General features: G+C 43.9%; 1 protein-coding gene and 1 long non-coding RNA gene across 2 annotated transcripts; one reads left to right on the top strand and one right to left on the bottom strand.

The window, feature by feature from the left end:
* Positions 1 to 6,243: 6,243 nt before the first annotated feature.
* On the top strand, positions 6,244 to 7,615 carry LOC113971169. Its single transcript, XR_003535463.1, has 3 exons — positions 6,244 to 6,309; positions 7,149 to 7,200; positions 7,378 to 7,615. It is a non-coding gene; the product is annotated as an uncharacterized LOC113971169 (long non-coding RNA).
* A 114-nt stretch (positions 7,616 to 7,729) lies between these two features.
* UNC119 (unc-119 lipid binding chaperone) lies at positions 7,730 to 25,993 on the bottom strand. Its single transcript, XM_027690788.1, has 5 exons — positions 25,852 to 25,993; positions 15,928 to 16,041; positions 14,911 to 15,013; positions 13,673 to 13,845; positions 7,730 to 12,638 (listed from the first exon to the last, which is right to left on the bottom strand). Exons 1-5 carry the CDS (start codon positions 25,967 to 25,969, stop codon positions 12,526 to 12,528), a joined length of 621 nt encoding a protein of 206 aa, XP_027546589.1. The 5' UTR covers positions 25,970 to 25,993; the 3' UTR covers positions 7,730 to 12,525.
* Positions 25,994 to 26,463: the final 470 nt, after the last annotated feature.

The following is a 26,463-nucleotide window of genomic DNA, read 5'->3' as shown; positions in this document are numbered from 1 at the left end:
TGCACTGAGGGGTTGGTTTTGTCAGCTCTGTGTGTTTTTTAAGTTCTGACTTCCTTAAACAGAAGGTCCCACTGGTGCACCAAGACCCCCCCAGAGCTGGGCAGGACCACCCAGACCCTCTCAGACTCCTCAAACTCAGTTACACAACTTCAGCCAACAGCCATGCTGATGCCAGAGGGAATTCTGAACTCCACAGCCTACACCTTCCAAGACTTTTCTGGATAAGACTGTTTCCATTTAGAAGCCTTTCACTGCAAACACCAAACAGCTGTGACACAGATCAACATTTTCAGAACCCTGAGGGCGCGAGATGCTCAGTTCTCAATGACTTTCAATCACTATTTGCATCAAATTCTTGTTAAACCCTTTTTAAACTCCTTATAAAAACCCCTCCTGAGTAGCACACAATGAACCACACCATGGCCAATGTATAGAACACTACAGGCCTTTGCAAGACATTCCCATCAGAAATAACAACATTCCCAATATTTGGCAGAGGGAGACAACAAGAAAACGCATGAGAACACACCAGACAAAGAGCATTGGGATAGTTCATTGCTCCAGAAACATGGCAAAATTGTAATAAAATATTTATGATTAAAGCAAATGCATGGCACGTGAAAAAAATCCATCAAAACTGACAGTATGAATCTGGACAACACATTATCAAGCTGAGCTAAATATCTGCTAAAAGAATTCCAGACTTGCAGATTTTAAAGCAAGAAAAGCTAAACTTCTTTTTCCATGTTAAAGATTTATAATTTATGGGCATAGCAACTCATCCATGATTTGTTAATTCCTGTGTGTCACTCGTATCCTCTATGGCCTGTGATTGACAGGCACGGCCATTCCCTCAGAGGCACCAATATATTCCACACTTGTGACCACACACATGATCACAAGCTGGAAGGGGAGGAAGAAATAGAGGAGAAATCTAAGTGTCAGATGGTATTTTATATTTTTCTTGCTAATAAGGCTTTGAAGAATGATCAGACATAGGGAAGAACATGTTTTTTCTTGTGTTTTGCTTGACTTTCTTGACATGCTGTATCCACACAAGAAAGGCTTGTCCTCCCTATATAAAATTATTTATCTAAGCACCCTGAAGTATTTTCTCCAATGCATTCCACATTTAATGGAATTAAATTAATGGTTGGACATTTCACAGAAGTTATAGGAAAAATTCTGTAATGACTTTTATTAAAAAAGAGTCATGTTTAAAACAAACAAACAAGACTGCAAGTTATTGAATAATATAAATTGTCTGCGTTTGGGTTTCCCTTTCTGCTCCACTTCAGGTTCCTACATCTGGAATTTTATTTTCTTGCTTCAGTTTAGCATTAGTAGTTTAGGTAGAGACAAAAAAACCCAAAACATTGAAATATGGGTCCATGAGGAGAGAGTTATACTATACATTACAATTCTGGAACGATTATTAAAAAAAAAAAAAAAAAAGGAGGAAGCTAACAAATACATTAATTGATCTACTTTTATTTTATATACAAGAATAACCCTCATCTTGTGCAATCCTTATTTTTTACTTTTGAAATAACTTTTGACAGACTGATAGCACATCTTCTGAGAGCTCCTAGAGCTGGTGACACCTTACTTTGTACCTACCATTAAATAAGTATTTTGCACACACTGCAAATCTATTTCAGACACATTTGCATTAAATTCCATTTTAAGTAGCACTCCAAAAAACAGGGGGAGAAAGGAAGGAAAGAATGAAGTTTTCCCAGTCCAAGGCTAATGGTCTTTGCTTAATCAGCCTCTTCTAAACACATTATGCAAACCTGTCTAGGAGAAAAAAATAACCTTAAGTCTAATTACCATAAAAATATCTTATTACCAAACAGAAGAAAGTGCTCACTGCTGCCCTCTCCAACATATGATTAGGAAAAATTTGCATTCTAAAGTTTAGGATTTATTAGTTTAACCTTTTTTTTATTACATATTTAATTTAAACTTCAAAAAATTCAAATAACAGTTTATACTGGAATAATGTTTTGAAGCTCTTTTCTCTTGTCACGAGCCCAAATTGACCATTACAAGACTTCTGGCTAAAGTAAAGATTTCTGCCTCTCCTGTTTTCCTGTTCTTGTTATAAAACCATCACCCCTGAACATTCATTTGCTTTTGTTGAGACAGTTCTCAGATCCGTTCATCTCTCTGCTCAATCTTTCACACCCCTGGCACTGCACTGAGCTACTTAAAACCAACAGTGATTAACAGGAATTATGGAACAGATAAACCACTAAACATCACATCAGTTTTACTTTGCATCTCTAACTTTGTACACAAAGCTTGAAAAGTGCAACTGACTTATTGGCACTTTCACATAAGTTTAAATTACTGTCTGGAGCAAATATTTGGATTCCAGAATTTAGTTTACCAGGACTGCTGCTCCATTTTTACACTTCAGACATCCAGATCTGTGTATAAATGTTTGTGTTTAGACTATTAAACATCGAAACCAAAAAACACTTCACATAAGCTTTTTTTGACCCACTAATCCATTTCTAGTCTAACACAAACAAACCCAAAACACGCAGTAGTGGAAGAAGAACTGTCTGTTTCACCACGCATTCCCTCCCTACGATGACGTAACAGGAAGCTTTAATGAAGCATTTCCCATGTGTGGTCACAGCAAAAATGTAATGTAGAACTACTAAAATAAGGAATGATGGAATTAGTTCATAGAACAAAATTTAAATGCAGTCTGTTTAGAAGCAGAAAAGTGCTATTTTATTTTTTTTTTTGGTTCAAAGAAACAAACAGGCACAAAGAATATTTGTTTGCATGGAAAATACTGAAATTACTGACAATTTTCAGCATGTGGGATTTATTTCCCCAGGGGCTCTCATTCAGCTAGTACACTGAAAATCTCATGTACCAGATATCAACATAACAAATGTTAACAGGACTATGAACTGCAAGATCCCATCAAGCAGCCACCAACATGACACCATCTCCCTCACAGTGGTGAGCAACTGATGACGGTGCCCTTCAGCATTTTAAAATGATGATTTTTTGTTATCACAGATTCACATAATGGTTTGGATTGGAAGGGACCTTAAAGACCATCTCATTCCAACACTTTCCACCAGGTCAGGTTGCTCCAAGCCCTGTCTAACCTGGCCTTGGACACTTCCAGGGATGGAGCAGCCACAGCTTTTCCGGGCAACCTGTGCCAGGGCCTCGCCACGCTCACAGGGAAGAATTTCTTCCTCATATCTAATCTAACCCTGCCCTCTGTCAGTTTGAAGCCATTTCCCCTTGTCCTGTCACTCCAGGTCCTTGTCCAAATCCCCTCCCCAGCTCTCTCGGAGCTCCCTTAGATACTGAAAGGCCACAGTAAGTTCACCCCAGAGCCATTTCACTGCTCAGATGAATGGAAGAATCCTGTTCTGAATCGATCCAGTTTTGACCTGGGTAGAGACAAGGCCCACTGAAACCATTAAAGATTTATTCCTGACAGAACCAATTAGGCCTGGCTGCGCAGCAAAGACCTTAATTAGTCACATGACTCAAATTCCTTACTCATGCAATTGGCACCAGGAAATTAATTACAGCAGCAGCAGCCCAGGCAGGGTGGATGGATTGTGATTGTCATGGGGGGATGCACCAAGACCCACTGAGAGCTCAGGTAGACACACATCAGTCACAAAAACACTGCAGAAGGGAATTCACATCATTTGGACGAACAAAGAACTCAAGATCTTTCTCCTCAGGAAGTGCCTGAAGAATTTAATTTCAACCACATGAATAAGCTCAGCGTGTTTGGGCCTGTTGGAGGCACCAAGCCTAAAGGATTACTTAAGGCATTAATTATACTTACCCTTCCCTCTAGACCAACTTTAAAACATAAAAAAAAAAATAAAACAGATGGAAAAAATATTTTGTACCAAATATCCAGTTAATCTAAGGAGAAAACTGCGATGCTTATTTGGTATTAAAAGCCAAAAAAAAAAAAGTGCAGATTTTTGCTTTGGCTGGAAATGATCTTTCTCATTTTAACATATCTTACAGAAATTTAAACATTGGCTGAAATAATAGTTCTTAAAGTTATCTGAGTGGTAACAGTTGTGCTCGTGTTTCCTCCAAACATTTTGCCAGCCAACCACAGGAAGCATATCCATGTGTTTGTCAGCTGCAAAGAACACTTCTGCACTGTTATTTCAAATTTAGGTTGTGACCAACACCAGCTGATGAATTCCAGTGGGGGAACATCCTTTAAATGTGACATCTCAGTGCTAAAAGAGTCTTGTGTGTCTGGGGCAGAGAGTTTGATTCCTCTGAACTTACACTCAGGTCTCTGCACACACTTTAATTTTAGGGGTTATAGTGAACCCTCTGTTCTCCTGACTTATGAACCTGTACAGACATCAAAGCAGTCAGCAGGCTTAATTAGACACTTAATTATAGATCAGGGTGGTAAGGAATGCATTTGGGAAATAAAGACATGATTTTCAAAGCCAGTTGAATGCCAGTGTGGAGAGTAACATTGGCAGAACAACGGTGAGCAGTGCCCTTCACATCATTCATAAAAACAGGGTTTGGGGTTGAGCTTTGGTTTTGGTGGTTGGGAGTTTTTTTAACTAAAAAGAGGTCCTAGATATTTCTAGCTTTCAGGTCTGGCACATTAGCACCTTTCATAGGTGAAACAGGGTTTGTACACCCACTTCTCCACTTGGCTGCATGGGTAAGGAAACACACTTTACCAGTTTGAGATTCTACAGAAAGCTTTACCTCTGACTGCCAGATGTTTCCCTTTCCCAAGCTTTGCTACTCCAGTTTTTCCCTTTCCTTCACTGGATAAACAAAAGCTACACACACTTCTATAGCCAAGGAAGTGCAAGAAGTAGAGCTGTGAGCATAACTGTGCCAGCAAATACAGTAAAACCAGCAAATCCCAATAATTTGTCATCTGGAATAACTGTTTTGCTCTTATAGATAAAATAGAAAGATTATAAAATATGTACAGAATTATAAAATGATTTGGGTTGGAAGGAACCTTAAAGTTCATCTTGTTCCACCCCCTGCCATGGGCAGGGACACCTTCCACTATCCCAGGTTGCTCCAAGCCCTGTCTAACCTGGCCTTGGACACTTCCAGGGATGGGGCAGCCACAGCTTCTCTGGGCAACCCGTGCCAGAGCCTCACCACCCTCACTGGGAAGAATTTCTTCCTTATATTAATCTATCCAGTTTGCTATTCCCCTTTTCTGATTCATCCTGTCATCCCACAGGAAGAACTGAAGATGTTTAGAACTCTTCTCTCCCATCTGTGTTATCTTCCCTTCATAAAGTACATTTAATTATGTGTTTTCTCTATTGCTGTTTGGAACTTCCCTGTTTTTATTTCTTGCTACTTTCATATGCAGCTTCATTAACATGGTTTACACCCTCCACCAGAATAATTAAATTATTTTTAAATAACACAGGCCTTTGTTATTTAAGGTCCCATGTCAGTTTTCAAAATAATGGCTGGGAATCATCCAACTGCAATTATGCTCTACCTACCTAAATTCTCTTTGTAGTTTTAATTAAAATACATTATCCAGTATGATTTCACCTCCTATTTTAAGTTCTTGTGCAGTACTGGTTAAGGAAAAAAATTATCTCTGTAAAGCAATTACTCCTTTTTGTGGAGTTAAATAGGGAGGATAAATACTTTCAGTTTATCCTAGCATGCAATGAGAGACTTCAGTAATCTCTAAAATTATCTTTAAAATAAGATACATTGTCTCTATAGGGAAAAATTGAGGAACTTGGAGTACTTTATCACTGAGAAGTGTTCTTCCTACAAGAAGAAATGTTAAGGGAAAGCAAGTCACAGATAGATGAATGCCCTTGAACAATGACAAATAAAATAGAAACATGGGGTGAACACTTAAGATTTGCCACAATAACTAAGCAACTTACAAATGTTACTCAGAAATAAGAATCTGAGGAAAAGCAGAGAACCTCTCCAGGATGATTAGGCATATTTATTAATAAATGAGGCTGACATACCAGCTAAAGAAGGAAAAAAAAAAAGAAAAAGCATTGGTAATGCAGTATATTTTTGGCAGATATTTAACACAGGAATAAAATTTGGATTTTTTTTTTAAGGTTCTTTTCAATCTCAGAAGATTTCTAAGCAAGTCCAGGTAATTATACTTGAGCATCAAAATCAGAGAGTTTAACCTGCCTTATTAGAGTTACCAGCACTGATTTTGCTCTCTCTTCTCTTTAGGTATTCATATTCAGTGAAATCAGCATCAAGAACTCTAAGAAAATAGACCTGATGCTTCCAGTCGTTCAGGTAATTCTGAAAGGAAGTTTAATCAGCAGATAACATCTCACCACAGAGAACAGGTACAGGCAAAGCCTCTGATTTGGGAGAGCTTGTAAGAGAACTGATGTCACACTCAAAGTGTATCTTCAGCTGAAAAAGTCACATTACAAACCTGTGCTCAGGTATCCACCTCATTGCAGAGCTCAGTCCAAGTGTTTCATGCAGCTCCAAGTAATAATCCAAAAGGTAAAGCCTTGTATTAATAAATTTCTTCCTCAAATTTCAGCACACACTGCAGGATCCTGTGTTATTAAGGAGTCCCCAGTAATTCTGTGGAATCAAAATTAATTATAGAAGATGTTTTCAAACAAAAACATTCTACTTCTTTTCCTCTGAGAGTTGGTAAATTGTTCTGCTCACAGAGAAATAAAGAGATATTCCCAGGAATTTCTGACTGAAATATCAAAGCCATTAAGGTGGAATTACCCCAATACACCTCATTACAGCCCGAGCAGCTGGTTCCATTAATGTAATCAATATTAATTTCTTTTAATTACACCCCAAGATATTTTCCCAATCTGAAAGCTGAATCCCACTTAAACACTTTTAATGTGATGGCTTTACTCACATAACAACCCAAACCACTGCAGAGTTTTCCCATGTTTACAACCACCAAAAAGTGAACCTGGTTACATACATTTGCACAAAGCTGGACTTCAGATATTGATGGAAGGGATCCGAAATGAAAGTTTGAATGTTTTTCATGTGCTAATATAAATAATTAAACAAAACAGACAATCACCCTCATTTCTAGGATCAATAATTTATTTCTTTTTTTTTTTTTTACATTTTGCAATTTGTTACAGGAGAAGAAACACTTGCTAACGGATGTGACATGTTTTTGAACCATTTTCCAAGGTAATGGAAAAAGTTAAGCATATTCCCTAGTATGCACATTGATGACTAAGCTGCCAATATGAAATCAATTTAAGCAAGTGCAGTCCCTATTCAATCCTTGTATAAATTAATTTTAGGACTCTCCTTCTCCTACAGGAAGACTAAATTGTAGCATCTAATTTTTTTTTTATCCTGAAGTCTCAATCTTTGCTCTCTCTACATATCTATCAGCAATAAGTCAGTTTAGTGACTGAAGCCAAAGCCACAGAAGTGGATTCCATGCCAAGGTTCCTTTTATTCCTGGTGATCTACTCAGTTCCCTACTGTCCCAAAGGGAAACAAAAGACTCCCAGTTTTCTGAAAACCAGATTCTCTGCACGACAGTGCATTGCATTGCCACGGGACGGGCCACAGTGGATGTTCTCCTAGCAAACAAATCAGGGAACTAACAAGTACAAAGAATTAGAAATTAACTTGGTAAAAATGCTTCTAACATTTTCCCAGTGGTGTATTAACCAGAATCCTACTTTCGTTCCACAAAAAATAGATATATTTTTTTATAAATACATTTTAATACAGACAACTCTGCTGCTATGCCAAAAAAAGTCAATGTCACATTCAAACAGGTTTGCTGGGTGTATTAAGATACAAGCAGACGTCACAGCAGGCATGAACACAGGGCTTGGAGGGAGGCTATAGACACACAAACACCATTTCACCCGCTGGGTCACACTGACCAGTGACATAGAAAACAACTGAGCTGCAGCGTTGAGACCTAGAGCATCACACTCTCCAAATACTTCAAATATTTCCATGTATAGAAAATGATACGAACTGTGAATGACATTTAATATTAGTATTGAAACATTTCTATAAGTTTAGATAGTGCTTATGCTGGGGGTATAGAGAAGAACCACGAAATGAGGCTCCTACCTGACTCAGACTCAAGAGAAAACGTGTTTACACTTACCATGGCCTTGAATCTCTTGGGTCCAAATAGCTGAAATTAATTCTTTTCCTGTCCTTGTCCCCCTCTCCCCTCATTTTTTTCCCCCCAAAGAGTCAATGCACATAAATCTGCCCAGCTTTTGTGCCATACATACACATTTCTAGCTGCTCCCCCGCACCCCTATAAACGACAGCAATCATCTCTATAGTTTCCTTCCTAACCAGATCTAATTAAAATTGAGCTGTTAACCATCTTTTGCAGGTTATGAATAATTAATACAGCATTTTTATAATACTTATTAAGTATGGCTGTTGGACATTAGCATTTTCTTACCTTAAATAGCCCCCCATCTTTGCATGACTAAGAGTTCTCTATAATTTTTGTTATGAAGATTGGAATTTATTTTTTATGGGTCGATATGTAGCACTATTTCTCAATATACTTTAACAGCCTTTTCTCAAACTGAAGGTATTTGGAAGTTGGTAGCCTGCATGTTTCACACACAGCCAGCCATCACTGTGACACTCAACACAGGATTTTGGAATGAAACTCAAACAGAGGACAGAGGTGGAAAATAGAGCATCTTACTGACCTGCTCAAAAACAAGACATAGAGAGAGATTGCGAGCAAGAACTAAACCCCAACACATTGTTTTCAAACCTACAGAGACTTCCTACATTAAATTAAATAAATAAATAAATTCTTCGGAGTCAAGGAGAGTGGATCATTCAGTTATTTCATAAATGTCACCACACAGAGGATAATTCACAGAAACAATTTTGGCTTTTGCCACAAAAAGTTTCTAGAATTTAAACCACAGTTGATGTGTTAATTTTAAAAATAAATTGTTCTCTTCCTGCCATGGAAGTGTGAATGAATAGAGCATGCAGCATGGCAGCTCACCACCAATGTATTACTGCTGCTTTTCTTAAAAAAACCTGACATTTCAAGGAATCCAAGGCTGACAAAGTGAAAAAAATGTGTCGAGTTATAGTTTCCTTGAAAGAACGTGTTGAGCTATAATTTCCCTGTCTCTCAGAAAAATTATGTCACTATTAGCACACACAGAGACTTAGTTTCTTTTTCCAAGATTAAGTCACTCTGTAAAGCACACACATAATCCTGTCTTATGACAGGAAACAGCCGGGCATTATTAGCAGATAATCTTGGTTAGCTCTTAGATGTTTTCTTTCACTTTCGGAAAGTCACATCCTGAATTGCCAGCCTGGCTTGTTAAAATAGAGTTGCAGTGCTAATTAAAGCAACGTTTAAAATGGGACCAAGGAAGAAAATAAAAGAATTCTTTTTTTCCAGAGCCATTACTTGGTGATTTCGCAATGAAATTCCAAAGTAAACCCCAAATAATTAATATTAAAACACCAAATAATTAACTAGACCCGGAGATTAACAAATTCTTCTGTGAACAATGCTGCTAAGATATAATTTTTCAACCGGTTTATAGTAAGAATCAACTGCCAATTTAAGGGGAAAAAATGTGGGTTTCACTTTACAGCTTATCTGATTCCCACAAGTTTGTAAAGACTGTGGATGCAGATGACCTTAAAGAAATGCTAACAAGGCGTTTCCAAGTAAAACAGGGAGATAACAGTGATAACTGCTCCAGTGAAACACAGAAAAAAGCACCTTCATTACACTTCCCACAGAAAGTTTTGTTCTTTGTCATGGTTTAAGAATCAGAATTTGTTATTTGTAGCAAACTCTGGGGACTTTTAAAACAAGTAAAATTCCTCCAACTTTACCTAAAGCTACAATAGGTTGAAACTAATTTTACTGAAGATGTCCAATCTTTGTTTCTGGTTTAAAATATTCCCAATAATACTAGACAACAAATTGACTCAGTAAAGTATCTCCTATATGATTCACACCAAATTTTCTGTTAGTCTGGAATTACTACCCATGGAATCTGAATTATCAGATTTCAGGAGATCAGCAGCAGATAATTCATACTGTTGTGTTTAACCTCAAACCTACCCTAAAATACAGTGTCAGAAAGTCCATCCAACAACACACTGCCCTCTTGGGGACAGGGTGATTTTCTCGTGGTTCTTTTATAAGGGGCATGTCTACCACTCAAGTTTCCATTGACTACAGTAATATTTTTATGGAATTATTTTGGTTTTGAAGTCCAAAGTCTTAAAAGGAGCAGAACATGACTATTGCAGGTGACAACAATGTGCTGTACAGAGAGGAAACTCTGTACAACGACCCAAGGGTCCACAACAAAGCACAACAAATCTCACCAAGACATACTGAGATGTATATTTCCATATTAAATATATGGCTGGTTATTCTGGGCAAGTACCATTCCTAACAGTCTTTTAAAAATCTTATGCACACAAGTGACTATTATGAACAGCAGGTGAAAAATACCACCAAAAACCCCCTGTGCAGGGTGCTAATTATAAACACACATACTCTCTTCTGTCTCTAAATCAACATATTTTCTCCTTCAAGAGTTGAAATGAAATTCAGAAATACTTAAACTTGCAAAATGTCACTACATATATAGCTAGTTTAACAGCCTTGATGCAAAAAGAAAAGGGGGGGAGGAATGACAAAATTTTTGAAACTATTTTCACCTTTAGTAATTATTGTGCTGTAAAATCAATGATCAGTAGCTCAGAGCGTTATACAAATAATGAGGAAATTCTTTGTATCTCTCAAACAGATCAGTCAGCCATAGGCTAGCTGTATGATTTAATACACTAGAGACAAAGAATAGTGATAAATACAAGTCTCATCGTGATAAGAATTACTATAACTACTAGTTGTGTAAAATCAGTGAACTTTACATACTTTCGTAGCTACCAAGCTTAATAAAAACTCTGTGCTGTAACCTAAACTCACTGTGTTTTCTTTAGAAAACTGAATCCTCTCTCAGAATTCAAGAAAGCCAAGCCAAATACAACCTGTGACACATTTAACAGTGACCACAACCCCAGCAAGAGCACAAAAACCTCCCTGTTCTTAGGCTACACTTGGAACCACTTGTAGTCCTGTCTGACGTAGGTTGCGACTAAAAAGATGCTCAGCACAACTGGAAATGGTATTTTATAAAAATTATTACAATCACACCTATCCGAGGCTAACATAGAATGTTCCACTTCAACTCACAGAATTAGACATGGAGACATCAAGTATTTATAGAAATATCTACAAACTTCAACTGCCTTTTTTTTTTTTTTTAAGTATCAGTGAACTGACCTTTAGAGTAGGGGTTTCATGACAACAGGCCACCCCATACTGGTTTATTCTTGGTGTTTCTACTTCTTGGGTAAAATTGGTCTTAAACTTCTTCCAGAGTCTGAAGAGAGAGTTCTTGCTAAATTTTTTCCTGGGCCTTTAAGTTGTACATTATTAGACTGTTTCACCAGTATTAATTATCGATGTGAAACATTTTTAACAAAGGAAAAGTACTGTCATAACATTCTTTAAATGCAGATACAAATAGAAAATTGGAAATTCCACATACTCCAGCTGCCATAGACAAATGAAAGTGTTGCTCTAACAAGCAGTGCTGAAGCCCTTATCTTGGTATTGAGCAGAGATAAAAAAAAATAGACACGGAAATGTGTAGCATGAATAGGCTGAATGTTAGCTATGTGAAAATGTTAAATAAAGCTAAAATCCTTCCATTTTTCCTGATTATTCTGCAAAACCTGAAATGAATGGAAGGTACTTAGAGAGGTTCATAGACCCACAATGGTAATTTACCTTCACCTGAAATGTGAAAGGACAGTACCCAATTAAAACAGCTCTGTCATTAAACTACTGGTCTTCACTGCGAGTTTCAGCATTTCCAGGATTAAACAGAACATTAAATAGAAGGACCAAAACTAAAGGATGAAATACTTATGGAAAGAGCCAATCTAAAGATGAAACTTGACTTTGTGACATGCTATGTTCAACATTTTTGACGGGATGAACAAGTTAAATTGGCCTTTGAAGCACTGACGAAGAGAAACAACCAACCAAACCTCTGTCTCTGCATCCATCCACTCATGTGGTTTCTCTGATTACATTCTTTGGGAAAGCAATCATGTCCTAAAAGATACTTGAGGGCAAGAACACAAATTCACAGAATTAGGGCAAAATCCCCCAGGTCCCAACAAGGCCATTTTCAAAGCAGACACTTAAAGAACTTAGGGAAGTGGTATCCAAAGATCATTTAGCTTAAAGTTCTGAAGAACTGGGTCTGCTTCAAAGCTCAAAGGAGATGAGACCGGCAAATTTAGTCATGAAACTCCTACTGTGGCAAAGAGTCCTTGGTTTTGTGGATCCTCGTCCAGTTGACACTGCAGGCAACAGAACTGAAGGTGTTGGTATCCCTGACGACTTCCATAGGAAAGGGGAGGCCAGCGCGGCCCATCCTGCGCTCAAGGTCCTCCACTGTATGAATAATCTGCCTTGTTGTGCATCACCAGCTTGTTGTCTACAAAGTAGAAACTGTCCGACTGTGTCTCGTAGGGATGAAGGATCATCTCTCGAACTGCAGGGGGTAAAAAAGGACAAAACAAACGAAATTAACAGTGTCACACTGCAGACCTGCTCAGGAAACGCCCCGCAGGGTTTCAGGCAGCTTTCGCGGCGTCGCTCAGACAGCAGCAAACTCTTCAGGTGAAAAAACCCAAATGGGAACCAACCCAAGGCATTTGCTGACAGCATCTTTAAGACAACTCAAACATAATCACGGAACCACGGAACCATGGAATCATTTATGTTGGAAAAGCCTTCTAAGATCATCAAGTCCAACCACTAACCCAGCACTGCCACGTTCACCACTGAACCACCTCCCCAAGTGCCACATCCAGACAGTTTTTTGAACACTTTCAGGGATGAAAAATGTTCGTAATCCAAATACATCAAGGCACCATAAAAGGGTAACTGCTCCACCTAACCTCAAAATGAGATCACACTACAGTTTACAGGGTTTATTTTGCTGTGTTTTTTAAAAGAGAAACATGATTAATGGTGAACTCAAAAGAAATTTGTTCTGGTCTGATAATAAGCATGCAGTAAGTGTCTCACTGTATTTCCTACAGACTGTAATATTAGTGCTGACATACACAATTAGGGGTTGTAAAGAATAAGATCATACAGATTTAGTGCTTGTGCTGTTGTGTCTTGGGAGAGAGGAGAGACAATAAAAGTTATGTTCATACTAAAACCTCTCGAGCTCTCAATATAGCACATCAAACATTAAAACAGAACATAACATTTAAGTCATCCATTTATTGGATGCGTTTTTAATCCCATTTTTTGGTTGTTTTATAACACAATTATCTTTTTTCTCTCTGATATGAAGCTTCCTTTTTACGAATTAAAAAAACACACTAAAAAAGCAACTCTGGCGGGTCATGGGATGCAAGCTACCAAAAAACAAAATCAGTGTTAACACAGATCTAAAAGTATGAATTATTCTACCCAACATACTCTTTACAGACAGCTTTTAAGAAAGGGCTCCCCCAAACCACCTCAGGTGAACATCACAGTGTGATAACCCAGAAATGAAAGCGAGCTTACTGAGATCCTCCGAGAGCTGGGGGAATTCATAGATGTGCTCACAAGTATTTTTACTGCTGGGGATGCAGAAGCCAAATTCAAAATCAAAGCTTTTCAGCAGCTGATCGCGGAAGTAGTGCCTCTCAATCATACGGAAATTATTAATGGGTTTGTCCCCTACTGTGAATTCCACCCTGAAAAAGAAGGGTAAGATTGATGTGAGCTTTCTTGCCTAAATAAGATTTGCGTCATTCCCGAAAGATAGGAGAGAGCTCTGAAAAAAAAAAAAAGCCAAAGATATAAATCCACGACACCAACTAAATTATCATTTCCTCTTTTCATTAAAGCCTTCTACAGGGACACAAACACAGCATTACAAACCATAGTTTATACTATATTTTCCTTCTTTTTACTCAAAATAGAGACAAGCAAGACAATTCTTTAGGTGTCAGATTTTGTGGTGGTTTACTGAAGGATGCAAGCAGTGCTGCCAGACACAGCAAAGGTCAAACATGACCTCATCATTTCACATGTATCTGTGGATCGATGTTTTTTGGGGAGTGCAGTGTGGAAGCTGAAGACAAATCTTCTGAAGCTGGCAGGAGCCTCTGACAAATAAACCATAATGCACAGAAAAGAGCTGGAATATAAAATCACGGAATGGTTTGGGTGGGAAAGGACCTTAAAGACCATATAATTCCAACTCCCCCTGCCATGGGCAGGGACACCTTCCACTACCCCAGGTTGCTCCAAGCCCTGTCCAGCCTGGCCTTGGACACTTCCAGGGATGGGGCAGCCACAGCTTCTCTGGACAACCTGTGCCAGGGCCTCACCACTTTCACAGGGAAGAATTTCTTCCCAATATCCCATCTAACCCTGCCTTGTCAGTGTGAAGCCACTTCCCCTTGTCCTGTCACTCCAGGCCCTTGTCCAAAGTCCCCCTCCAGCTCTCTTGGGAACCCCTTTAGGCATGGGAAAGTGCTCTTAGGTCTCTCCAGGGCCTTCTCTTCTCCGGGTACTCTTCCCACCTTATTTTGCCCCTTTTTGCATCAATCTCTTCGACACCATTCCTGAGGTAAACAAACAAGCTACAGGGATGGAGAAAGCGAGACATCCAGCAAAGAGACTTGGAGACCCTCACGACAACAAAAGATCCCTATTACGTCAACTTCCTGACAGGATCAAAATGGAAGAGCCATTTTCTCTAGGATTTCAGTTGCTTCCTGTGCTAGAACAAGCAGCAGAGGGGAGTTACTCACGTGGCTCCCACTTGCCGCAGCCTGAGAAAGGCCGGGGTGAACTGATAGCGAACGAAGCGTCCGGCGTTGGGGTCCACGTCCTTCCTGTCATTGTGCTCACGCTCTGGAAAAGGGCAAAGCAAACCCTGTCAGAGTAATCTCAGAAACAGAAACCCGGTGAAAATACTCGTGATCACGTTATCGAGTAACATAAGCCAGGAAACCACTCTGAGGAAGCCTGATGGTGAGCTCACCCTCCTGCTGTCCTGAGGCATCCACTGCTGGTCACTTGGAGATGGAGTACTGGAAGATGGACCTATAGTTTGAGTCACTGCTCACCATCTGAAGTGATTCACTGCTCCTACCTCAGATCATGACTGCAGAGTGACTCTGAACAAGCCATCTCCCCTTAGCATGTCTGGTTTGCTACCCATAAGCTACAGAAAACTTCCTCTCACCCGCAGGAAGGTGGGGAAGGGTTGTAAGTGCATAATTAGGAAAAAAACAGTTGCCCCGGGGTTTTTATTACCACTGGCAACAGGTAACACTTGGATGGTTACAAGTACCATCTAAAAATTCAGAAAAAAAAAAAGGCAAATTTTCAGTTTGTCTAATTTGCCCAATTGACAAAGTTTCTCCCTTTTGGAAATATTATTTTCCTGGGTCCTTAGTGAAAGATGTTAAACTAACAGCAAAACTATGCACAGGGGGGGCACAAGCTGATGAACAGCCAAGAAACAACCACACGGTGATCTCCTGCTCCTCCTCCTCTGCTTCTGTTTACAACATCCATCTGTCCTTTCCCGTCACAGATGGCAACCGTGAGAGCACAGCAGCAGCGAGCTCTGCTCACCGTGCTGGTACAAAGAGACACCTGAAAAACATTTCTGCTGCAAGCTGGGACTCCAGCCCTCCTGCAGTCAAGAGCATCTCCTGTTTTTGGGAAATGTACAGAGTAAAAGGAGTGGGAAAAGGCAAAGGGAAGCAGACACCAGCATGTGTTTGTTCATGGAAATGTTATTTTGTGTGTGCACTCACCTGAAGCTGCTGGCTTGGTGATTTCAAACAAGACTGTGCCAGACTCCATGTCCCGGATTTTAAACCTGGTGAAGTCTATCTTGTAAACATTTTCCTCTGGAGTGCATAAATAATCTGCAGAGGAAGAAAAATTTGAATGAAGGCTGCCCTGAAATACTAGAAATTTCTAGCTGTTCTCTGGAGGCCACACAAGCAGTGAGAGCAGCCCAAATGCATACCCACTACTGCCCATTTTAATTCAAAACTGATGTCTCTGAAGAGTCTAATTTCTGAATGCCCTACTCGGACAGGACAGGGAAAAGCCCTCTCTCCCCCATAGACCCGGAGGTCATCACCTTTTCCCAACCCTGTGCCAGCAACTTCTGCACCCATTTACTCCCAGGGTACTCAGACTAGTCAGCACCTCCATCAAATCCCAGCCTTTCCAATGTAAGAGGCTTTGCCTGTTTTAAAAACTGCCCTGTGGCAGAATGCAAGTGCTAAGCAGCTTTGGGAGCACTAAGCCGACTGCACTTAACTGGAACAGGACTGTCCTCCCTTGTGCCACCTCCCTGCTCCAGCCCTCTGCAGACAAAGGGTGGCCTCTGCTCTCCACTGATACTCATTCCACATAAGGACTTGTTTTCCTCAGCACTGAAAATGGCATTGAAGCCTTTCCCTGTATTAGGAAAACAGGGAGCAGAGCCCATCCCCACTTCCAGCAGTCAGTGTCTTTGGGAGAAAATCATTACAGAATCACGTAGTTGTTGAGGTTGGAAAAGCCCTCTAAGATCACCAAATCCAACCATTAACCCAGCCATGTCCACCACTAAACCATGTCCCCAACTGCTACATCCACATGGCTTTTGAACACTTCCAGTGATGAGGATTCCACTACTAAACCCTCATGGATTTAGCCTTCAGCCTTGCTGTGCCCTGAGCCAGCTCCTGGCATGGGAATGAGCCTCCTCCCTGGGGAAGGAGCACTGGTGCCTCATTTCCACTGCACATACAGCACAGATTGAAAATAGCTCCAATAACTTACTTTATCCTGACAAATCTAAATAAATGCTGTATGTAAACAAGTCAGGTCAGCTTTCAAACAGTTGCACATCTGCTTGGTGTAGGAGACTGGTTTTGGAGGTTCCAAGGTGAAAATAACACCTTAACATTATAATTCTTAGCACTTTCTCGGTTACTAATTCCTGCTGTTAATCTGAGCTAATCACTTATTTCTGTCTGCTTTCCTATTTCTGAAATTCAAATACATCCATCCACCTTAGGCTTAGTCACTGACTACATAAAAACAAGTCACAAGTGCCCAGAGCTCAGACCTCCCCATGACAACCCAACTTCAGCACAGGTATAACAAATCCTGGACTGCTGGGCATGAACATTTTCCTAGAAGCCTTTTATTCCTTCCAAATCTCCATAACTTGGGGAACTCTCCAAGTACACTCGGTACAAGGAACAGAGGTGTTAAATGTCCTCTCTGGACAGTTTTACTGCTCGCCAACATCCCCATATGGTGAATGCTCAAAAGAATGCCCAGAGAAGTTACGGATGCCCCATCCCTGAAAGCATTCTAAGCCAGGTTGGATGGGGTTTGGAGCAACCTGGTCCAGTGGGAGGTGTCCCTGCCCATGGCACAGGGGTGGAACGAGATGACCTTTAAGGTCCCTTCCAACCCAAACCACTCTGAGATTCTACAATTCTATAAATGGGCTTTAAGAGAGAGGACAGTGTTCAAAGCATCCCTGGCATTTGGCAGGGATTTTCCCTTCCCTATCAACACAGCACAAGAAGAACTAACACCAGCACCCACACTATCAGGCAAAACAAGCTAAAAGCTCAACTTTTCTACTACCACAAGAAAACACCAGGCTGGTTTTTGGCCAAATAGCCCAAGAACTGCACAGAATTGTCTTTTCTGTCTTTACCAGTAGCCAAGAAGACAGGACAGACATTTAAACCAAGCCCTTGCCTTAAGCCCTGATGTTTAGCATTCCTCAGGGAGATGTCCTCCAATTACACTGTGATTTTCGGCTCTGACACATCAGCCACCCAAATTCTTAACCCGTCCCACAACTTCCCAGCTCTGAGCAGCCACATGCAAAATACAAATTGATGGAAGCAGGCACAGCTTCCCACAGTCCAGCTTTGCCTCGCTGGGCCCACGGCCACAGGCTGCTTCCCGGGAAGGCGAGGGGCTGTACAGAAGAGGGGGCAGTCGCCTGGGAGCCCGGGACACCTTCCCTAGAGCACGCGGGCAAATGTGAAGCCACGTTTGTCTGCAAGTTAATTATTAAGTGTTTTTACTCCTGCAGAATTCCTGCCCATCCAGCACCATGGCAACAGCTTTATCCCCCTCCTTGGCAGCAGCGTTGCTGCAGTAACAGTGCCCATGACTCATCTGGAGCAGAGGAGAGCCAAGCAGAGCCTCCAAAGAGGAGTAAACCCTGGGTAGAATCCTCACCAGGCTCCTGCTCATTGATGTTTGCACCCCTACACTGCATTTTCCAACTCTTTTTGCCCCGAAAATATTTTTAAAACCCCTTTTTCTTTTTTTTTTTAATCAACGTGTCAGGATACAACTGGATGACATCCGGGAAGCTCAGCTGCCAGAATACTGCAATCAAGTGTTTTTTCCTCCCCTGGCAGTGCCCAGTCTCCTAGGAGGGAAAAAAAACAGAGGAATATCTATTCCTCTCAGTCTGTATTATATTTGTTTCTGCTATTCCTGTTCAAAAATCAATCAAAGTAGCCACGTGTTGGTTTTTTCCCCATACATAACAGGAGCCTGCGGCTACACTGGAAGGTCTTATTGGGAATGGGCTGCTTGCAATTGGCAGATCCTTCTGCTTAGCTGAGCACTGTCAGATTTGCTAATCTCATCCCATACTTATTTTTAAATTACTGTAGGGCCCAGTTGCCCACACTTTCGTGACTCACTTAAATGTATCATTTGCTTTCCTTATCTTAATTCACCATGGCCACAATTTGGGGAAAGAAGGCAGCATCCATGGTTATTTTAGTTAGGTATGAGGCAGCTCAAACCCCTGTGGAGGGGATCATTACAAGAACGGTGGGTTGGTTTCTCAGGACAGAATATTTTCTCGTTTCTTCCACTTCCCCTGGAGCAGGTTGTGTTGTTTCCCTACTAATAACCAAATAATCACGGTATGTCCCTGACCAAGCCTTCAGTACTCACCTGATTTAGGGATGACAAAGCACGCTCTGAGCAAGGGATAAAGGGGCAGACAGCAGCACTGCCCTAGGAAACCCATCAGATTGGCTTTTGTCTCAAAGTACCCACTGCAAAAGCAGGTCAGAAAAGAGGAGCATTTCCTACTCCTTCCTAAAGTCCGGGGAATTGCCATATCCCAGACCTCCATCCCCACACTCTTCCTGGAAATCGTTCACCAAGTTGAACTTGATCTCAAAGGAAACAGCAAAGCCTTGAAATCTGCCCAAGCCTGGCATTAGCAGCCACTTCTCACTCACATATTACTACTCCTGCTGGTGCCTCTCCAGCTTTATTCCCATAATTTCTGGATCCTGCCCAAAGATCTGCAACTCCCCACTATTAGAGATGTTTTCTATCTTAATACCTACCGTGGTTTTGAAAAGTTTGGATCACAACTAACAACACCGTGGTGGTCTGAGGAAGCAGCAGAGGTGATTGACTTCCTGAGTCTGGCTCAGTGAATTCCTTCATGAATTCTCCTACTCCCTTTGTAGGAAAAAGTGATTCCCAAACCACCCCAAACAGTTCAGAGGACTCTAGCTTTGTTCTCAGACCCAGTGGGTGCTCCTTACCTGTATCAGTTCTGAGGTGGTACCTCCACTGCCTAATCCAGAGAAGAGCCAGTTCTCATCCAGGAAACCTTCCTTCCTTCCCAAATCCAACCAAAATTGCAAAATAAACCAGCAAAACAGCCTAGACAATGCCAGCAGGCACTGCCTGTGAACATTGGCACATCCTGAACCCTCGTGCATATTTCTAGGCATGTATTTTAACAGCTGGTGTTACAGAGGAGCACAAAAGGTGAGGGATAACACAGGGCTAGATAATACAAAAAGAAAGCTAACAAAGGCACTTTCTCCTCTGGCCCTCTTTCTGTTGTTCCAGTTACTCAATGGATAAGATTAGGTGTTTGATCCTCATCAGAGAAAGTTAAAAATCAATCCTATATTTTCAAATTTCCTTTGCAACCACCCCGTGCCACTAGGCACGTTTTATCAAGAGGAGTTTATGGGCAATAGGGTTCACACTCCTTGTTGTGCTCCTTTCAAGATCCCTTCTCCTTCTCTGCAATCAGGAGAAAGCACGTGTCCCCTCTCACAGACACCATGGATATTTCTGTGGTGCTCATCAGAGTCTAAGCCCAGATTGGGCAGCTCCTATTTTAAGACCTCAAGAGCCCACAAAGGAAAGCAGAGTGCACCTGGGGTAAGAAAGAACTCAAAATCTGGTCTTGAAAATGGGTGTAAATCAGGAGATGCTGTACAAGAGAGTGATGGAAGGGTAGTGACTTGAAACAGGAATTTCTCTCCCCAACACAGGCAATAAACAAGAATTTCGGGAATGAATGAGAAGGCTCCAGTAGCTATGCAGGTCTATTTCTTAACATGCATTAACCAACAAGGTCAGGAGCTATTTTGAAGGCAACTCCCAAGACCTAAGCCAGGTATAAGGCAAAGACAACTGCAGAGGAATTGCCAGGAGCTGGAGATTAGGAGATTATCAGATTGAAGAGTCTCAGAAGGAAGCGAGCAAAAATAGCCCGAACCCCGTGAAGATGCCAAGCAGTGACGCAGGACACAGTGCAGGACCTCGAGGGGAAGGCAGGGCAGGTTCCAGGTGGTATTGACACATCTGCCCAGACAACAGGAGGTCAATTAAAGAAAAAAATAAACTACTTCCTTGTCCTTTACCTTAGCAGTTCAAGTCCTGTAAAACTAAGCCATCCAGGATCCAGAATCCACTCCATTTCTAGAGCCATGGGGTTTGGTAACCAAAGACGGGGGGGGGTTACACAGGGAAGGAGGCAGCTGCCCTCCCACCTAGCTCTATTGTGATGCCCCAGAGGAAAAATCCTGCACTAGAAGGATCCCACAGGAGTTTTTCCACAGCAGCACATTTACTGACCAACACTGTGATGGAAGCAGAGGGGTGCAGCCCAGCAGGGTCTGAGCTGGGGCACTTTCCAAGGTCCCCAGAGCCCCTCAAGTGCTGAGTCCTACTGCACAGCTCACCAGGCTCTGCTTTTTGTGGCAGCCTGCTCATCTCTTTTTTTTTTCCCCTTTCTTTTTTTTTAGCTAGAGCTTTCCAGACTTCACCCTCTCACAATTAATTTGATCACAGCCCTGCAGGCCTTGTTAAGGAAGGATGGAGCTGTTCTTCCCCCACCTCCAAAGCATCCAAACACTTTTTCCTGCCCCCTTTTCATGCTGATTGCACTCAAAGTCTGAAACCACGTGCACAACACTAATAAAATCAGCTATTTTTGCTCTTACACAGGGCTGAGCCAAAGCCATCCAGTTCTGCCCAGGCTCCCTGGTGGATGCCACAGCTTTCCTCTTACCTTTGCCATTTCCACCAGGGATGGCCCAAACCCACAACCCTGGCAGAAGGAGGAATCCTGTGACACACACCCACACCATGTGTGCTGCCCCTGAGAATCTTAACAGCCCATATTGTACTGTGAGACTTCCAAAAACACCCTTCATCTACACAACACCCCAAGCCACGTGGCATCACACAGCCTTGGAAAGGTTCACAGCCTATGTGGGGGTGCTGAGGGAAGAGTCATGGAGAGAGCAGCTTGGCACAGCTCTGGCATATCACTCTGAGACAAGAAATCAGCACATCAAAACACATCGACACATCACAGCCCTGGACAAGTCAGAACAGTGATTCATTAACATCCTCACAAACACCCGCAGCTCATCAGAGCTCCTAATAAAATACATTCTCCCAATTAACTGGGGAGGGAAGTCATGGTCCAGGAGTGGCTTTGAAGATTGATTCATGCACATCTGCCTCACATTCCTGTTAATGCCTCCCTCCCTGTGTACCCTCCTCGTCCTTGCTTATCCAAACCCTATGGCTTCAAAACTGGATTTGATCCTGGCTGGTTCAACTTTACAGGACTCGAACTGCTGAGGCAGAGGGCAGGGAAATGGTTTACTTAGCTTTTTGATTATTTGACTACAGGGAAACTGGTATGAAAGTCACATAGGAAAGGTCTACTCTGCCCAACCCACTGAGGCAGCCAAGCTGGCCTTTAGCTAAAGCTGCCTAGAGAAGTCTCAAAGAAATCCCCAATGACAGCTCGAGGAAGAGATTACTTTCAGAAATGATTATGTACGTGTTCCTTATTTAAAAATAAGGTTTGTTTTGAAATTGTTTCCAAGTATATAATCCATTATTTAACCCCTTGGTTCGCTAAAATAAAATCAGCTTTAGAATAAAACCCAAAATGCATGATTTAATCTTGTATTACAGACAAAGTGTGCAGGTGATAAGCAGGGCAGCCTCAGAGGATAGAGCTTGTCTTTTGTTACGTATCTGACTCCTCTCATCCTCTGGTTGCTTCAGTAATTAATTACAATTTGAACTGAGCTCTGCCCCACTCCTTTACTAATCTTAAATTAATCACGTCATAAGGCTTTTCCGCTTTTTCTGACCACAGTTGTGTGAGCGAGTAACAAATCTTGCTAATTGCAAAGGAAATGGCCCGCTCGCCTTACACCTGATCCAGCTGGAGCAGCGCCAGAGCCAGCCCGGCCAAAAGGCCCAGATATCCCAGGGCAGCATCCCAGATCTGTCAGGCTGGACCCCCCACATGCCCGGAAATGTTATGGGCCTGGAGATGCTGGAGAATTTAACATTGAAAGGACATAGCATATGCAGGGCAGTTTGCACAACTCCCCCTTTAAGCTTATTAGAGGCACATTAAGAGCAGAGCCCAGCTGGCTCCCCTGGCTGCCCACAGACAGGGTGTCCTGCCACAGAGCCACATCCTGCATCACCACCCTCCCAGTCCCAGCCATCTCACATTCGGTCATTTGTCAGCTGTACCTACTGGGAAAGGAAAGACCAGTTGTGCTTCCTGATGGAAAGATTATTAGGAAGAAATTCTTCCCTGTGAGGGTGATGAGGAACTGGCACAGGTTGCCCAGAGAAGTTGTGGCTGCCCCATCCCTGGAAGGCTCCAAGGCCAGGTTGGATGGGGCTGGGAGCAACCTGGTCTAGTGGAAGGTGTCCCCAGGGCAGGGGGTTGGAATGAGATGGTCTTTAAGGTAAGACTAGCTGTAAGCTAGCATTCCACCTCCCCTCACACAGGCTGGCAGGCCTCTCAGAAACACACAGGCTACTCATGGCGTAAGCATCCTTAAAACACACATTCCTGTGGTACCAAGCCCTCCTGAAGCAATGTTAAAACATGGCCAGGCCACCCCAGGACCCTGGGCAGGACACAGCTTAACTACACAGTCCCTCGACAGTGCGAGCTGCCGTGCCACTGGCCCATGAGTTTGGATAAAGATGGATTATCCTCTATCTGGAAAAAGAGAGGACACCCAGGGCACCAGGACATTTCTGCTGCAGCCCCACCACCAACTCCTCCTTCAACTTCAAACTGTGTGAAGCACCACAATTTTGGGCATCAAAGCCAGAATTGTTGCAACAGGGTGTGGTGTCTGCCCCGACTCAGCATCTCCAAGGGGAGAGGTTGGGCCTGGGGCAGCCATGAGCTCTCTCACAGCCGGTCCTTCCTCTTCCCTGCTGCTCAGAGCAGAAGAGTGGAACAGTTTCACATTGGTATTTTTGGCCATCTGTTTTTAGGAGTGTGGAAATGAGAAAAGGTCACAAAATGCCCCAAATAACCATTAGGTGTTAAAGACCTGAAAAATATTCTGGTATCTTTGCTCCCTGTTAAACCCACCAGGTGGAAAACTGAGCTTGAGAAGGGGAGCTGCAAAGCATTCCTAGGTGATAAGATACCATATGCTCAACGCAGATGTGTTGTTTACCTGTATCCCCAAATCCACATGGAGGATTTCAGGTGCAGTTTGCTGGCTCCCATGTACCCAGTAGGACAGAAAGCATTTCCCCTGGGAACCATGGGACATCCTCACAGTGCCTGGCTGTTGTTTGACATGACCCATCTGCACCCCTGCGCTACCCTGGTACCAGAAACTCTCACAGCAGGAGAGGAACAAAACATTTTCATGCATTTCACATCTTCCCTGTGCTCCAGAGCATGCTGTCCCAGGGTTGGAAGATGCAGAAAACAACCACCTCTGCTCCCAGCCTGGCTCAGAAGTCAGATTGACCAGATCAGCCTTCCCTGTGCCCTGGGAATGCAGATGCTTACCAAGAGCCATGCACCATGCACACAGATGCCACGTGAGGTCTGCACACCCCAGGAGCAAGGGTGCAGGATGGCCCTGTCCTCTCCAGACAGCACTGATGAGGGCAGGGACACACAGGCTGCCATGAAGTGAGCACACAGTGCTTAACACAGCTTGGATTCACCATCCAACAGCAGCACCTCCAGGGATGCTGGCAGGATGCTTCAGTGCCTGCTGCATGGCTCTCCCTGCTACAGGCAGGGGATTTCTAGGCCTGGGCAGTGAATCACGCTGCTGCAGCCCAGCACAGCAGCTTGGCTCAGAGAAGGGGACCCAATGACCCTCCAGCACCAGCAGCCCCTCTCTCAGAGGAGCCTCTGTAACCCCTTCCTGAGGGCTGAGACCACGTCCCCTCCCATCCTGCTCACACACACAGCCCCACAGGGCTGCCTGCACGCACCAGCACCCACAGCCACATCCTTCCTCTCTGGGGCTCGTCACACCCCACAGTCCTGGCCTGTGACACAAAACCGGCTCTGACACCACATCACAGAGCGCTGTGAGACACAGGGGAGCATGGCCAGACCCCCAGCCCCCTCCTCCTGCCCAACCTGCCAGTACTGAGAGACAACCCAAAGGTCCCAGGACATGCAAAAAGGTCTTTTGGAGGCACCAGGGCAAATCGTTCCCGGGCATCACCAAGACCAGGCTGACCTTAGGCACATGTGTAACTATGGAATGGGTTCAGTTGAAAGGGACTTTAAAGATGTAGTTCCAACCCCCTGCCATGGGCAGGGACACCTTCCACTATCCCAGGTTGCTCCAAGCTCCATCCAATCTGGCCTTGAACACTTCCAGGGATGGGGCAGCCACAGCTTCTCTGGGCAACCTGTGCCAGTTCCTCACCACTCTCACAGGGAAGAATTTCTCCCTAATATCTAAACCTGCCCTCTGTCAGTATGAAGCCATTCCCCCTTGTCCTGGCCTTCCCCCAGCCCCGCATGCTGCTACCCTGGCAGGTCCATGGCAGCAGACAGTCCCAACTGAGCTGTTCTGCCAAGCACAACAGACCCTCCAGTCACACACTCCCACCCACCAGCCCCCAGGATGCTCTTAAGACCAGGGGTACTTAAGACTGGGGAGGGAGATACTGGAGGAGGGGGGCTGAAGGATGGGCTGCAGTGAAGCCCCCCGTGCTGTGGCCAGGGATCCAGCCTGCTCCACTGCTGTGGGCACAGGGTGGGGGGGCTTCACTTAGGGCACAGACACAAGAAAGGGGTGATGGGGAGAGCAGCGAGGAGCATCGACCAGAGCTGAGGGACCGCATCCCTGGGGCGAGGGGTTGCATCCCCAGCTCCGGGCATCCCTGGTCCTCCGGTGGTACTCAGATCCCCAGCATAGACCCTTTCCCCTGCGGTGGTGCATCCCCAACTCCTTGTCCCCCGGGGAGAGGGGGACCGGCTCTCCCTTTCTCCCCAGGGTTAACCCCCTCGCCAGCCCCACGAGGACACGGTCCCCATCCCCTGCACACCCCTCAGCTCCCCGGTACAGCCTCCCCCGCCCCGCTCCATCCCCGGTACGCACCGCTGGTGACCCGCTGCAGCCCCAGCACGTCGTCGGGCCCGATGAGCGCCTTTCGGCCCAGCTCCTCCTCGGTCCTCGCCGCCGCCGCCCCGGCCCCGCCGCTCTTCTTCACCTTCATGGCCCCGCCGCCGCCGCCGGTGTGAGCGGCCCCGGCCCCGGCCCCGCTGCGCGCCGCCGCACCGGGAGGGGCATCGCCATCACCGCCCCCGGCCCGCCCCCGCCGGCACAGCGCCGCCCGGTCCGCGGGAAGGCGGGGGGAAAGGAGGGGAAAGGGGCAACGCAGCCACTCTCGCTGCTCCCAGGGGCTCGGGAGAGCTTCTGTTGGAGAAGATGGGAGTTCCCCCTCGCCAGCGCCCCTGCATGGGGGGGCAGCCCCCCAGGAACGCAGGTGTGGTGAGGACAGACCCCCCCACCTGCCGCGGAGAGCACAGGGGCACTCCATCATAACCCACCCCCTGACCCTCAGGCTGACACACAGAGGAGGAGCTGGACCCCGCTAAGGTGTGGCAGCCCCCAGGGGCTCTGCACCCCTCAACAGGACACAGACTCCATTACCTGCCCCCCCAGCCCCCCACAACTGAGTATTTTTGGCTAAAACCCCATAAGACAGGA

This window comes from Neopelma chrysocephalum, unplaced genomic scaffold (assembly GCF_003984885.1).
Source record: "Neopelma chrysocephalum unplaced genomic scaffold, ASM398488v2 Primary Assembly neopelma1_82, whole genome shotgun sequence".
Classification (NCBI taxonomy): Eukaryota; Metazoa; Chordata; class Aves; order Passeriformes; family Pipridae; genus Neopelma; species Neopelma chrysocephalum.
The sequence above is the reverse complement of the archived record's forward strand: the minus strand, read 5'-3'. Positions and strand labels throughout refer to the sequence as shown.

Coding starts and splice junctions, on each gene's coding strand:
- UNC119 (XM_027690788.1), bottom strand. CDS start 25,969: ATGAAGGTGAAGAAGAGCGGCGGGGCCGGGGCGGCGGCGGCGAGGACC. Junction 15,014..15,927: donor CACCAAGCCAGCAGCTTCAG/GTGAGTGCACAC, acceptor GCCCTTTTCCAG/AGCGTGAGCACAATGACAGG. Junction 12,639..13,672: donor CCAGCTCTCGGAGGATCTCA/GTAAGCTCGCTT, acceptor TACCCCCTGCAG/TTCGAGAGATGATCCTTCAT.